The following is a 14524-nucleotide window of genomic DNA, read 5'->3' on the forward strand; positions in this document are numbered from 1 at the left end:
GGTGAGATTTAGTTCGATAAATCAATAAGCCCGATAAGTTGGGAAATGATATCACTTATAGTGTGTGTTGTTGATTATAGAAGGAAACTATGTCCTAGTAATCTAGGTTGAGAATGCCCCCAAGACGAGCTCATAAGGATTGTCATGTTAAACCCTGCAGGTGGACTTAGTCCGACATGCCGATGAGGTTGAGTGGTACTACTCTTGGACTAAGATATTAATTAAATGAGTTGTCAGTAACTCACTTAATTAGTGGATATTCGATATCTTAAACACAGGGAGACTAACACACTCATAATAAGAAGGAGCCCAAAAATGTAATTTGGGATTGGTGCGGTAGTTCAATAATAATTCTTTAGTAGAATGAATTATTATTGATGAAGTTAAATTGTGTGTTCGGGGCGAACACGGAATGCTTAATTTCATCGGGAGACCAAAACCAATTCCTTCTCTCAGTCCCTATCGTAGCCTCTTGTATATAGAGATTTATACCCACCACATACCCACCTTCTTACCCATCCTATAGGGGCCGGCCAAGCTAGCTTGGAGACCAAGCTAGGGCCGACCATGGTTTGGTTCATGGGTGAATTCATGTGGCCGGCTCTAGCTTGAACTCAAAGGTTGTAGCCTATTAAAATAAAAAGGAATTTTAATTTTAAAAATTTTTCTTATGTGGATAACATGATTTAAAAGAGAGTTTAAAAATTTAAATCTTTCCTTTTATAAGATTCTACAAAAGATTAAGAGAAGAGCTAAATCTCTTTCCTTATTTGTAGATTGAAAAGTTGATTTTAATTTTGGTAAAAACTTTCCTATTAATCATGTTTATTATTTAAAAGAAAGTTTAAAAATTAAAAAAATTCTCTTTTATTAGTTTCTACCAAAGATTAAGAAAAGATTTAATATCTTTCCTTATTTATAGATTAAAAGAGATTTTAATTTTTAGAGATAACTTTCTTTTTATCCACATGTTAAAAGAAAGATTTTAATTTATAAAATTTTCTTTTTATTAACCAATCATGAAGGGAAAAATTATTGGAGAAATTTTTTAAAAATTTCCGGAAGTAAATAAGGAAGTTTTAATTTGTGTTTAAAATTTTATTTGCTTGGAAATTTTATGGTGTGGCCGGCCATTGTAAATTGAAAAGAAAAATTGTTTTTTAATTAAATAAATTTTCCTTTTCAATGGCAAAAGAATTAAGGAAGTTTTTATTAGATTTTCCTTATTTGCCAAGACCAAGGATTATAAAAGAGGGGGTAGAGAAGGCTTCATTGTGAACAAACTCTATTCTATTTTCTCCCTCTTTTCTTCTTTGGTGTGGCCGGCCATCCTCTCCTCCTCTCTTCTCTTTGATGGCCGAACCTCATCCTTCTTGTGGAGATTCATATGGTGGCCAGATCAAGTTTAGAGAAGAAGAAGAAGGAGAGAAAGAAAGTTTTGTTTCTAGTATCCCTTGGAGCATGGTGGTGGTGGCCGAACCTCTTCATCCTAGGAGAAGTTTTGATGGCCGAAACTTGTAAGGAAGAAGAAGGTGCTTGGTGGTTCTCATCTCGGAAGATCGTTGCCCACACAACGTCCGAGGTTAGAAGAGGAATACGGTAGAAGATCAAGAGGTCTTTCTAAAAGGTATAACTAGTATTTTTCCTTTCCGCATCATACTAGTTATTTTTGGAAATAATATCAAATACAAGAGGCATGCGATTCTAGTATTTCGAATTTGTTTTCAAGGTTATGTTCTTTTGTTTTTTTTCTTTTCCTTATGATTTGATTGTTCTTTTCGGTTGACCTAAAGCTATTTAAGGAAATTAAATATTAACTTTCCTTAAAAGGCTTTGTCTAGTCGGTGGTGGTTGTTCTCATATCTAAGAAGGTCATGTGTCTCGCCACGTCAGTACTGGAAGCCAATTTTGGAAATTAATATTTAATGAAATTAATAACCTAGGTGATTTGGATCAAACGTGTTAAGTTCCGCAGGAGATCCGAGTCTAAACCTAAAAGAACAAATAGATTAAACTTTGGATCAAACGTGTTAAGTTCCGCAGGCGATCCAAGTTTAATTTAAAAGAACACATGTTAGCTAGGAAAAGGTTCAGACCTTTGTACAAAATTTTTGTACAGTGGAACCATTAGGTTTTCCGAGTAGCAACCAACATTATTCACTTTCTTTGCTGAACCAACTTGTTTCTTCTTCTTCTTTCCTTTCGGTTTAGAAGTAGAACCATTTTCAGTATAGTGAATATGAGAATTGTGATGAAACAATCCTTCTGCTGCCTGAAGTTCTGAAAGTAGTTCCGCCAATGAATATACCCTTTTGTTTATATTGTAATTCAGGCGAAATTGCTCAAAACTTCTAGGTAGTGTTTGGAGAATCATATCGATCTGGGTTTCCCCATCAATTTCTCCTCCAAGGATCTGTATTTCGTTTAGATAAGCCATCATCTTTAAGATATGATCCGTTACAGGAGTACCCTCTTGCATAGTGGCTGTCATTATCTTTCTCATGGCTTCTTGTCTAGAAGCCCGATCCTGATGACCAAAGAGTTCCTTGAGATTATTCATAATATCATAAGCTGTTGGTAAATCTTGATGCTGATGTTGCAATACATTTGACATTGAAGCCAAAATGCAACACTGCGCCATCTCATCTGCCTTTACCCATTTCTTATGATATTCAATCTCCTCTTGGGTAGATTCACCAGTGGGTGCATCAGGACAAGGCTCAGTCAGTACAAACTTATAGCTTTCAGCAGTAAGAACAATGTCCAAGTTCCTTTTCCAATCTATGTAGTTAGGACCAGTAAGTCTATTCTGTTGTAGTATGATGGACAGTGGGTTGAAAGTCATCCTAAGAATCACAAATAACTTTTGGTCAGAACTCTAAATTTAGAATAATATTGATTCCTCAAAAAATACTATTTTAAATTAACCAACACCTCAAAACACCGCGAATATTATATGTCACGATAGTGTGGACGTATACAAATTCAGCATTTGTAAAAAGAGGGTTTTAACCCATTAATTTTATTATCTTGTCAACCTAACTTTTTGATAAATAAAATTAATAGTTGGTATCCTTTGGTCACACAAATAATAGCAGTGACTCCGATGGGGAGGATACTATTAGTTGTGCCTAAGTGTATACCATTACTTGACACTAAGTCCATTAATAAGATTGTGCCCCTTCCGATGGGGAAGATCACACGCTCTTAATTAACTTCCTATAGTCATCCCAAATGGAAGTTTGTTCTAGTGATCCACAAACAAGCTCATCCGATATGGAGGAAGGCACTCAGAGCCAACGTGCAAGATTGTTTGCATCACTTACAAACCAGTAATGGAGACCGTGGAATTTATTTAAAACCCCTCTCCCACTTAGTTATTTATAAATGAAGAATTTTAACTATGCTAGCTTACTAAACATGTATACTAACATACACACACAGCACAATATAAAAGCAATAAATAGAAAATCTAATTTTCAACTATTATGGCTTTTATCTATGGTTGTCCTCCGTGTGTTATCATCCCAAGCTGCTGCCATATTTGACCACTGCCACCGGGTCTTGCTGTCGCATCCATCTTGCTCCTTGTTCCGCTGCGCCTCTGGTCCTTAAAAGGTTCCACGCCCTACAAGATTTGATCCGCGACACAAATAGAATTTTACATTTTTCGATCCTATATTCCTCGAAGGAATGTACATGTAAACTAGATCGAACATAGAATAAAAGTTTACATCCATCGATCCTATATTCCATAAAAGGAATGTACATGTAACTAGATCAAAAATAAAATCCTAATAAAATTAAATACAGCTCCTGCTGTATTTTACAATACAATCATGCACACTCATATAAATGCCCTTGACATGTCTAAGGGTCCAATCACACACATAATAACTAAAAGCCATAATAGTTGGATCCTGCATCCACAAAGTTAGCACATCCTACTATTAACCTGCCTAAATTATGTATGACATGTGCATAATTAAACTAATACCAAATACACAAAGGCAAAACCTAGCTCTGATACCAATTGTTGGTTGCTACTCGGAAAACCTAATGGTTCCACTGTACAAAAATTTTGTACAAAGGTCTGAACCTTTTCCTAGCTACCATGTGTTCTTTTAAATTAAACTTGGATCGCCTGCGGAACTTAACACGTTTGATCCAAAGTTTAATCTATTTGTTCTTTTAGGTTTAGACTTGGATCTCCTGCGGAACTTAACACTTTCGATCCAAATCACCTAGGTTATTAATTCTATTATATATTAATTTCCAAAATTGGCTTCCAGTTCTGACGTGACAAGGCACATGGCCTTCTTGAATATGGGAGCAACCACTGTAGGATCGAAAAGAATTTAGATATCTCCACAATGACATGATATTGTCCACTTTGGGCCTAAGCCCTCATGGTTTTAATCTTGGGCTCTCCCCAAAAGGCCTCATGCCAATGGAGATATCTTTTCTCTTATAAACCCATGATCTTTCCCATGTGTTTCCAATATGGGACTATGTTTGCAACCTTGCAACCCCAACAATCCCCCCCTCAAACAAAGGACCATAGGTTTCCCACGTCTGATCCTCGACCCACCAGGTCTTCCTGCCCCTCGGTCCACCCGACCTACTAGGACTTCCTGCCTGGTGCACCCACCAGGTCTTCCTGCCCCTCGGTCCACCCGACCTACTAGGACTTCCTTGCCTAGCCGCAACTAGGAATTCTTGCCTGGTGTCTGGTCCTCTTGATCTAAATATAGGAGCCCCCACTTTCTTTGTTTGAGGTCAATATTGTACTCACATAGCTCAATCAGACCATAGCTCTTGTGCACAGTCGGCGGTTAAACCTTCTGGCAGTCCGGGCTCTGATACCAATTGTAGGATCGAAAAGAATTTAGATATCTCCACAATGACATGATATTGTCCACTTTGGGCCTAAGCCCTCATGGTTTTGCTCTTGGGCTCTCCCCAAAATGCCTCATGTCAATGGAGATATCTTTTCTCTTATAAACCCATGATCTTTCCCATGTGTTTCCAATATGGGACTATGTTTGCAACCTTGCAACCCCAACAACCACCACCGACTAGACAAAGCCTTTTAAGGAAAGTTAATATTTAATTTCCTTAAATAACTTTAGGTCAACCGAAAAGAACAATCAAATCACAAGGAAAAAAAAACAAAGAACACAACATCGAAAATAAATTCGAAATACTAAAATCGTATGCCTCTTGTATTTGATATTATTTCCAAAAATAACTAGTATGATGCGAAAAAGAAAAATACTAGTTATACCTTTTAGAAAGACCTCTTGATCTTCTACCGTATTCCTCTTCTAACCTCGGACGTTGTGTGGGCAACGATCTTCCAAGATGAGGACCAGCTAGCACCTTCTTCTTCTTCCTTCTAGTTTCGGCCAAGCACCAAAATCCAAGGATGAAGAACTTTTTCCACCAACTAAGCTCCAAGGGATGCAAGCTTTCTCTCCTTCTTCTTCTTCTTCTCCAAGTAGTATCCGGCCACCACAAGAGCTCCAAGCAAAGAAGGTTTTCGACCACCACAAAGAGGAAGAGAAGGAAAGAGGTTGGCCGGCCACAACACCAAGGAAAAAAAGACAAATAATAGAGGTTGTGTCTCATGAAGACACCCCAACCCCCTCTTTTATATTCCTTAGCTTTGGAAAATAAGGAAATTTAATTACAATAAAATTTCCTTAACTTTTATTGACAACAATTAATTAAGAAAAATTAAATAAAATTTCCTAATCAATGTATCATGGTCGGCCACCTCATGGAGAGCAAACAAGACAATTTTCAATCAACAATTAAAAATTCCTTATTTGTCTTCGGAAATTTTAAAAAATAAAATTTCCCTTTAAAATCCCTTCATGGTTGATTAAAAAGAAATTTCTTTAATTTTAATTTTTCAACATGTGAATAATTTATAAAGAAGAAAAATAAAATATCTTTCCAATCTACAAATAAGGAAAGAGATTTAATCTCTTTCTTTAATCTTTTGTAGATCCTTTTAAAAGAGATATTTTAATTTTTAACCTCTCCAATAAATTATATCTTTCACATAAGAAAATTTTAAAATTAAAATTCTTTTAAATTTAATGGGGGTCGGCCACCTAAGCTTGTGTTCAAGCTAGGGTCGGCCACCCATGAACCAAGGCTTGGTCGGCCCTAGCTTGATCCACAAGCTAGCTTGGTCGACCCCTACATCATGGGTATGAAGGTGGGTATAGGTGGGTATAGTACTCTATAAATAAGAGGTTATGATAGGGACCGAGAGGAGGAATTGGTTTTGGTCTCCCGATAAAATTAAGCATCCCGTGTTCGCCCCGAACACACAACTTAATTTTATCAATAATAATTCATTCCACTAGAGAACTATTATTGAACTACCGCACCAATCCCAAATTACATTTTTGGGCTCCTTCTTATTATGAGTGTGTTATTCTCCCTGCGTTTAAGATGTCGAATGTCCACTAATTAAGTGAGTTACTGACAACTCATTTAATTAATATCTTAATCCAAGAATAGTATCACTCAACCTTATCGTCATGTTGGACTAAGTCCACCTGCAGGGTTTAACATGACAATCCTTATGAGCTCATCTTAGGGACATTATCAACCTAGATTACTAGGACACAGTTTCCTTCTATAATCAACAACACACACTATAAGTGATATCATTTCCCAACTTATCGGGCTTATTGATTTATCGAACTAAATCTCACCCATTGATAAATTAAAGAAATAAATATCAAATATATGTGCTTGTTATTATATTAGGATTAAGAGCACACACTTCCATAATAACTGAAGTCTTTGTTTATTTATAAAGTCAGTATAAAAGAAACGACCTCTAATGGTCCTACTCAATACACTCTAAGTGTACTAGTGTAATTATTTAGTTAAGATAAACTAATTCCTAATTACACTACGACCTTCCAATGGTTTGTTCCTTTCCATTTTGGTCGTGAGCTACTGTTTATAATTTATAAGGTACTGATAACATTATCTTCTGTATGTGACACCACATACTATGTTATCTACAATATAAATTAATTGAACAACTACAAACAAATGTAGATAATTTGACCAAATGTGATTCTTTATTCATAATAAATGTTTACAAAAGCTTAGGCTTTCAGTATACACTCTAACACAGCCAAGATCATCAGACACTCATCACGGAGCAGAGGAAGTTGGACGACTAGAGTGTTAGTTCGATCGGGCAGAAACAAGCTACCGAGTCGATTCACCACAGGAAAAAGCAGCCGAGTCCAACTGAGAGGAGTTCTCAGCCGAGCGGCTATCCCGCTCGGACGAGTAGAGGGATCATTAATGTATCTCTTAATATCCTTCTATGAGATAGTGTTGCTGACACAAGGCATTGTCAACAGGTAGATCGTACGATGGAAGCTTCTACTATCTTATCAGGGATATGCATGACCTGTTAAGGTATGATGTTAGATGCACTTTCTTGACAGGTCCTTTCATAGAAAAAAATTAGAGAACGTGTTCATGCCTCGAGGAGCATGCACATCGCCCACTGGGACGTTATATAAAGGGAGCCCATGCACTAGTAAAGATACGCGCTATTCACTATTCACGCCTATGTTTGTTGTTGCTCCATTTTCTTCCCTCTTTCTGGTGACTCACTTGAGCGTCTGAGAGTCAACGCCAGGGACCCCTTCCCTGGCTCGACACTGACATTTCTTGTATTACAGAATGGAGCGCAGTCTACATCCAGTCAACGTAGCAGCCACATCCCCAGCTAGTCATCTTCCTGATTTTTGAACAGGATCACTTGCCATATATCATAGTTTAAGTTAGACTAGATTTTCTTTACTTGCATTGTCTTTCATTTATTAGAGGCAGATTTCATTACATGCATTGTTGTTTCATTTCGTAGTCTTAGAACTCAAATCCAAATGCCCCATGTTCATATAAAAAAAACCTAAGCAATGACATTCAAGTCTAAGTTTATCACCCTATCATCATATTCCTTGGGAGATATCCAGAGTCATTCATATGCTACATTAGCATAGAGGTATTTAGTAATTTAAATTATAATTTGATACACCCATAGTACGACATACAGGGTACTCGTATCAAATTTTGATGTTGTTACCAGAGAGCTGCCAGAGCTCAAGGGAGGTGGAGCTCCAGCGGAGAAGAGCAAGAAGTGGGTGGCGGAAGAGAGTGGCGTGAGGGAGAGATGGGAGCTTCGGCCAGCGATGGAGAAAGGGATGGCAGGAGCTTTTAGTGGTGGTGAAGGTAGGTGGCTTTAACCTGCGAAAACGGCATGGAGAGTAGAGCTTTCTCTCATGAGTTTAGTGTTAGGGAGATTTAGGTTTCTTAATGGTTTTTCAGTTTTGGGTTGATGAGTTTTGGGTTGATGAGAAAAAATCTAGATCAAACAAGGCTTCAAATTAGGGTTGAAATTGATGGATGAGATGCTATTGTTGAATAGGTTGGGATTTGGAAGTGCCTTCAATTGAACCAAGTTGATTTGATGAACTAAGCTTCCAATTGAACCAACTTTTCTCAAATTGGATCGGCTTTGAACCAATATTCAAATTAAATCATGCGCAAATTGAACCAAGCTCCCAACCCTAACATTCGGTCCAATCGGTTTGGCTCGCACTCATGACTCTTATTGAATTTCCTATAAAATCATGAAATAATGCCAAAATTAAAAAAAAAAAAATTATAATGAACTCAAAAATAAATCTTAACTCATAAAACATGGTATAAATCAATAATTAATCATACAAGCAGATATAAAGGATAAGTATAAGAGTTAAAATAACACGTCAAAATGATTATTATCAGAAAGCCACATGAAGGAGCCCAGTCCGACGAAAGTTGCCCAGCTGAAGTCGTTCCATGAGTTGGGGCAGTTCCCCATGGTGATATAGCTAAGTTAAGTGACACTGCTACATCGGGGAGGTCGAGGCCTAAGTGGCTAATGAGGATCCAAGTGAGGGTGACGTGGAAGACTAGGGCGATGACAGCGACACCGGCCATGATCAGGACCTTGCTCTACGCCTGCAGGAACTTGGAGATGGAGAAGTTTAGGTAGGCGAACAAATGGGGGATTAAGTAGAGGGCAAAGCTGGCGGCGAGGATAGCGAAGTTGTCATCCTGCTTGAACATTTGGAGGAGAGGAGCGGTGAAAGTCCAAAGCTCAACCTTTAGGGATATAAACGAGTCAAACTGAGCCGACCAATATTAAGCTCGAGCTTAGCTCGTTTTAAATTATATTCGAGCTCAAGCTCCGCTCAAGTTCGAATCGAACTTTTATCACAAGGCTCAAGTTCGGCTCATTTTGGAATTACCAAGCTCGCGAACAGTTCGAGCTCGGCTCGTTATTAGCTCGATTATCATAGTTAACGAGCTTAACTCGTTAAGCTAGTTTGGGCTCATTTTCAGACTCATTTTAGAGCTCGTTTTTTGACTCATTTTAGAGCTCATTTTGCAGGCTTGTTAAACGAGCTCGAAAACTCATTTGAATAAATATTCAACAAAGCTAATAACTAAAATAATATAAACTCAACACATCATTGAACATCTCAAACTACTACACTAAACTTCCAAACACAACACATCATTGAACATGTTCGCGAACACTTTAATCGAGTCGAGCTCAAGCCTATAAACAAACATGTTCTCGAGCCCTTTAAACGATCGAGCTGAGCTAGAGCCCTAGTTCACGAGCCTATAAATGAACATGTTCTCGAACCCCAAGCTTGAGCCCTTTAAATGAGCCGAGTTCGAGCTCGAACTCACGAGCCTATAAACGAATATGTTCGCGAGCTCACGAGCCGATATCCTTAAGTTCGAGTTCGGCTCGATAAAAATGTCGAACTCGAAATCGGATTCCAGCTCAGCTCGATAAGATAAACGAACGAACTCGAACGAGTTTTTTATCGAATCGAGTTCCAAATAACTCGCGAATCGTTTGATTTATTTATATCCCTATCCATCTTAATCTCAAACCGTTACTGATTTATCGTGTCTCTTTGCGTTGAGCGTAGGCAAAAGAACAACGACTGACCATCATTGTTGGTGCTTCGATGACGGAGGAAACGAACATGGAGAAAAAGAAGAGTTGGGAGATTAAGTATTTTTTTAAAAAAAATATAAATTAAATTAAAAGGAAAAGGGGTATTATGGAAAAGAAGAATAAAAATCCACGTGATTTGAACAAGGGAAAATTTGCATGCACTCCTCATTGGCAAACATAACTTTACATGCAGTCCCCATCCATGAAAAACTTGTTTTTCACTCCCCAATCAAACATATTTACCTAATTGCCCATGATATTTTTAGGTACAAAAAGTCTAAAAATCAGTATAAATCCTCTTAAATTCAGTATATTAAATTAGAATCTAGTATATTTTCTATCAAATTGAGTACGATTCTTTTTTCACCTCAAAATATACTCGATTTTAGTTTAATGTGCTGAATTTAATAGAAAATATACTCGATTTTTAATATAAAGTACTGACTTTAAGAAGAATTATACTCATTTTCGGACTTTTTGTACTCAATTTTTGACTTTTTGTACCTAAAAAATATGGGTTAATTTCGATAGAAAATATACTCGATCCTAGTATAGAGTACTGGATTATAGTGTAAAGTGCTGAATTTAACAGGAATTATACTTATTTTTAGACTTTTTATACCTAAAAAATAATAAGGACAATTTTGATAGAAAATATACTCGATTTTTAATATAAAGTACTGATTTTAAGAAGAATTATACTCTTTTTCAGACTTTTTGTACTCAATTTTGGACTTTTTATACCTAAAAAATCTGAGGGGTAATTTAGGTATCAATATTTGCATGAGGGAGTTGAAACAAGTAATACTTTGCATGCAGGGAGTGGAAACAAAGTTTTTTGGACATGGAAATTACATGCAAAGTTATGATTATCATTGAGGATTTTTCTCTAATTTACCGTTTGAACAATTTAAAAATGAGCTACACGTCTGGGTCAAATACAAAATCAGCAACTCTTTGGGTAAATCGTCGATTAAAATATTTCAATAATTATTATTTTTGAGTTCGAAATGCGGCATGAGAAACTCGCTCACGAACTGTATTCTTTGAGAGTTGAGGGGATTCTGACGGCGAGATGGGTTAGTAGATTCCACGTCCGATCAACGACTCTATTGTCTATCATAAAAACATAAAACGACGAGAACTTGGATCATGTGAATTTCATGCAGCGAAAAATAATTTCTTGGAGTTGGAGATTGTATCGCCAAAGTAAGAAAAGAAAAAGGTTGAATAAGGCTTCACGGAACTAATTAATTAATAGATCGTATATTATAATTAAGCAACTTTATGATAAATTCAGTCATCACATAGGTCAGCTCAAAGTGTGCAAATGGACCTACTCAATTAAATTCTTATCATGAGAATTTATTCTCGAATATTTGATGAAATTTCGCACTGCAAAATTCTAATCCTACAGTCTGGTCTTTTTCCTGCTTTGGTTGCATGATTAGACACATGCATCTATATCTTATCGCCACCGCCCTGCTCCCCTTTTCTTCCACATGCTTTCTCTCATTACGTTCCCTGTTCAAATTACATACTTGTTGTTTCACATACGAGCAGTCCGATCGAGGCAAAGATAGATGCGGAGAGCTACATGTAAAGAAAGTTCTGTCATATATATACTAATTCCGATCGAGGCATCCAATAATTTCAGCTGATTTGAGAATCTGGGGCTAATGGGTTCCAAGGAATAATGATCAGAGAGTCCACAGTGAGTGCAATTGCATGGTCCCAGTATGGCACAGCGCTGTACGAAATTTGGATCCGCACTCCATTCAAAAGATAAAATTCCTAAAATAGTTCTTTCATGAGAGGATGAACTTTCCTAGGATAAAAAAAAAACAGCATTAGCTCATCAGCTTAATTCCTATTTGGATCTTGCGTGTAAAGCGTCAGAAAGTTGAATAAAAAAGGAAGGCTGAGAAAAAATAAGAGGGCGAGGCAGTTAGCCATCACAAGAAGGTATAGGCGAGACCAAAGGTTGAGTGTATTGTGCAAGAGGAGACAACGATGACACGCCTGATTTGATGTGTTGCGAAATCTCATTTACCCTCTTACGCCATCTTTATGCGAATCTTAGTCATCTATTGCGGGAGAAGAGAAGTGGTGCTCGATGAAATCCTTTTTCCCATAATATCGTACTCTAGATTGCAGACGTCCAAATAAGATGCAATATCCTACATTTCTTCAGAAAGAATCAACTTCCCAACTTCTTCATCCTTCTTTTTCCCTCGCTATATAAGTATTAGGTAAGGAAGCATTCGATTGAGCATGGCCATTAGCCAGGAAGGCGCCTGTGACATGAGCCTTTCTCTCGATCTGAGCATTGGCCGGAGCCGGAGGAGCGCCGAGCAGAGCTCGCCCTGCTTCGCATTTAGCCTGTCCGACGGCTTCGAAGCTGCTGGTGACGGTGTCTCTGTTAAGAGGGAAATTGTTAATCATGATGTAGGATGCGAGGAGGTGGAGACAGAGAGGTTGTCGTCTTTCCGCAGCGGTGGCAGCGACGAGGACGACGACGTTGGCGGCGCGAGGAAGAAGCTTAGGCTTACAAAGGAGCAGTCTGCTCTGTTGGAGAACAGATTCAAGGAGCACAGCACCATAAATCCGGTAATAGCTAGATTGCTCAGTTATCATGGTCAATTTGCATGTCTCCCACCTGTTTGATTTAGTGTTTGTGCTGTACTGTGGGATCAGAGGCAAAAACATGCCCTGGCTGAGCAACTCAATCTCCGGCCACGGCAAATCGAAGTGTGGTTTCAGAATAGGCGGGCAAGGTTCGTCAAATCTACCAAAATTCCGTGCAGTGCTTCGGAAGTAGCATGGCGGCTATATATTAACCTCTGCTTTGGAACATGCAGGACTAAGCTGAAGCAGATGGAAGTGGACTGCGAGTTTCTAAAGAAGTGCTGCCAGAAGCTGAGCGACGAGAACCGGAAACTGCACAAGGAGCTGCAGCAGATGAAGGCTCTCAAAGCCGCACCACCTCACACGAGCTTCCCTGCTGCAGTGAACCTCACCATCTGCCCTTCCTGCGGGAGGAGAGATCACAGTGGCACTGACCAAAGAGAAGCCATTTAGGATAACCACGAAGTCGCACGAGCCCAAACCCTCTCTATTCACTGGCAATGGAAGTACTGCATCAAAGTGCATATAATTTAACTTTAGTTTCTCAAGAATGAGGTTGTAAAATTTAATCTGGGGTGGCTCGCGTGAGTGCATGCCTAGTTGCCAACCTCGACTGTAGCCTGTGGTGTAACTTTACTTTCCTGACCAGTTGAACGAGTTGCATGCATGCACGAGCATGCTGGACTTTACATCCATGGATATTTATGGCCAAGTGTGGATAGGAAGGAATTGAGGGCACGTGAAGATGACACAGTTTGATATCAGCTCGAGTGCTCCCCTCGTTCGCATGATAAGCTATAACTGAATTGCTTCAGTGGAGGGAATATAATCTTACGGGAGTCTTGGGTAAGAACATATGCTGTCTGCCACTTTCTATGTGGACACGCATTAGTTTGTAATTACATTCAATATTGTGAAGTAACTATAACAATTAGTTGAAAATCGTTTTAAGGAATATTCGCATAAATTGGGAAAGGAGGGCCTTTGAAAGGCACCTATATACTTTAGGTGCAAGTGTTGTGTGGAGCAACAAATCACTTCTGGTCTCGCTATATTTGTTTAAAAAAAGAAGAAGAAAAGGAGTGCGAACAGACAAAGCCAGCACAGAACATAAAGCGCAGGCCTAATTCGCTCATCCAATACGGGTGCCGGTCAACTCGAGCTCAACCTTTAGCATGCATAAAAATAAAACTTATATAAAGTGCTAAGTTGTTCACTCTTTACATTGTCAAATGATGAAGATGCGTGAGGAATTGTTCACACTTTTTTTTTCAGCACCAAGTTAATGCAAGACAGTAATCATGCATACGGCCGTGTTAATTTAGTTAGTGAAATTGAAACAATTATTCTATCACAATCAATTATCATAAAATAATTCTACACAGTTTCTACACATAGTTTCATAGCCTGGCAGCTGAGTTGGATAGTCGCTAAGGTCTGGTAGGTTAGCCGCAGAGGCAGGCTGACCGTCGGGCGATGTGGGTTTATATTAAACTACAGAAAACATGACTAATATATGTTAATTAACTCATTCCCCTCCCTTTGCATGAAAATAGGATTCTTTGGGAAAAAAAAATTCAGCTCAACTCATACAGCACTGCGTTTGCTTGCTTGTACTTGTATCAACTGATTTATTTGTCGTTCATTTATAATGTATTCTATTTTTCAAATGATATTTTGTTTTAGAACTGTGTCCTCCATGTTATTATTCATCCTATTTCTTTTAGATTGAACTGTCACTTATATTACATTCAGTTCAAACTCCTGAAGCTTCATCTGTTTGCATTAGTTACGTATCTTTCTAGTGCACATTTTGTTCTTATC

General features: G+C 38.2%; 1 protein-coding gene across 1 annotated transcript; it reads left to right on the forward strand.

The window, feature by feature from the left end:
* The first annotated feature begins 12015 nt into the window (after nucleotides 1-12015).
* LOC122029762 (homeobox-leucine zipper protein HOX19-like) lies at nucleotides 12016-13389 on the forward strand. Its single transcript, XM_042588890.1, has 3 exons — nucleotides 12016-12682; nucleotides 12770-12849; nucleotides 12934-13389. The coding sequence occupies exons 1-3, from the start codon at nucleotides 12347-12349 to the stop codon at nucleotides 13151-13153; spliced, it is 636 nt and encodes a 211-aa protein (XP_042444824.1). The 5' UTR covers nucleotides 12016-12346; the 3' UTR covers nucleotides 13154-13389.
* The last annotated feature ends 1135 nt before the right edge of the window (nucleotides 13390-14524 follow it).

The sequence above is a fragment of the Zingiber officinale genome, chromosome 10B (assembly GCF_018446385.1).
Source record: "Zingiber officinale cultivar Zhangliang chromosome 10B, Zo_v1.1, whole genome shotgun sequence".
Lineage (NCBI taxonomy): Eukaryota > Viridiplantae > Streptophyta > Magnoliopsida > Zingiberales > Zingiberaceae > Zingiber > Zingiber officinale.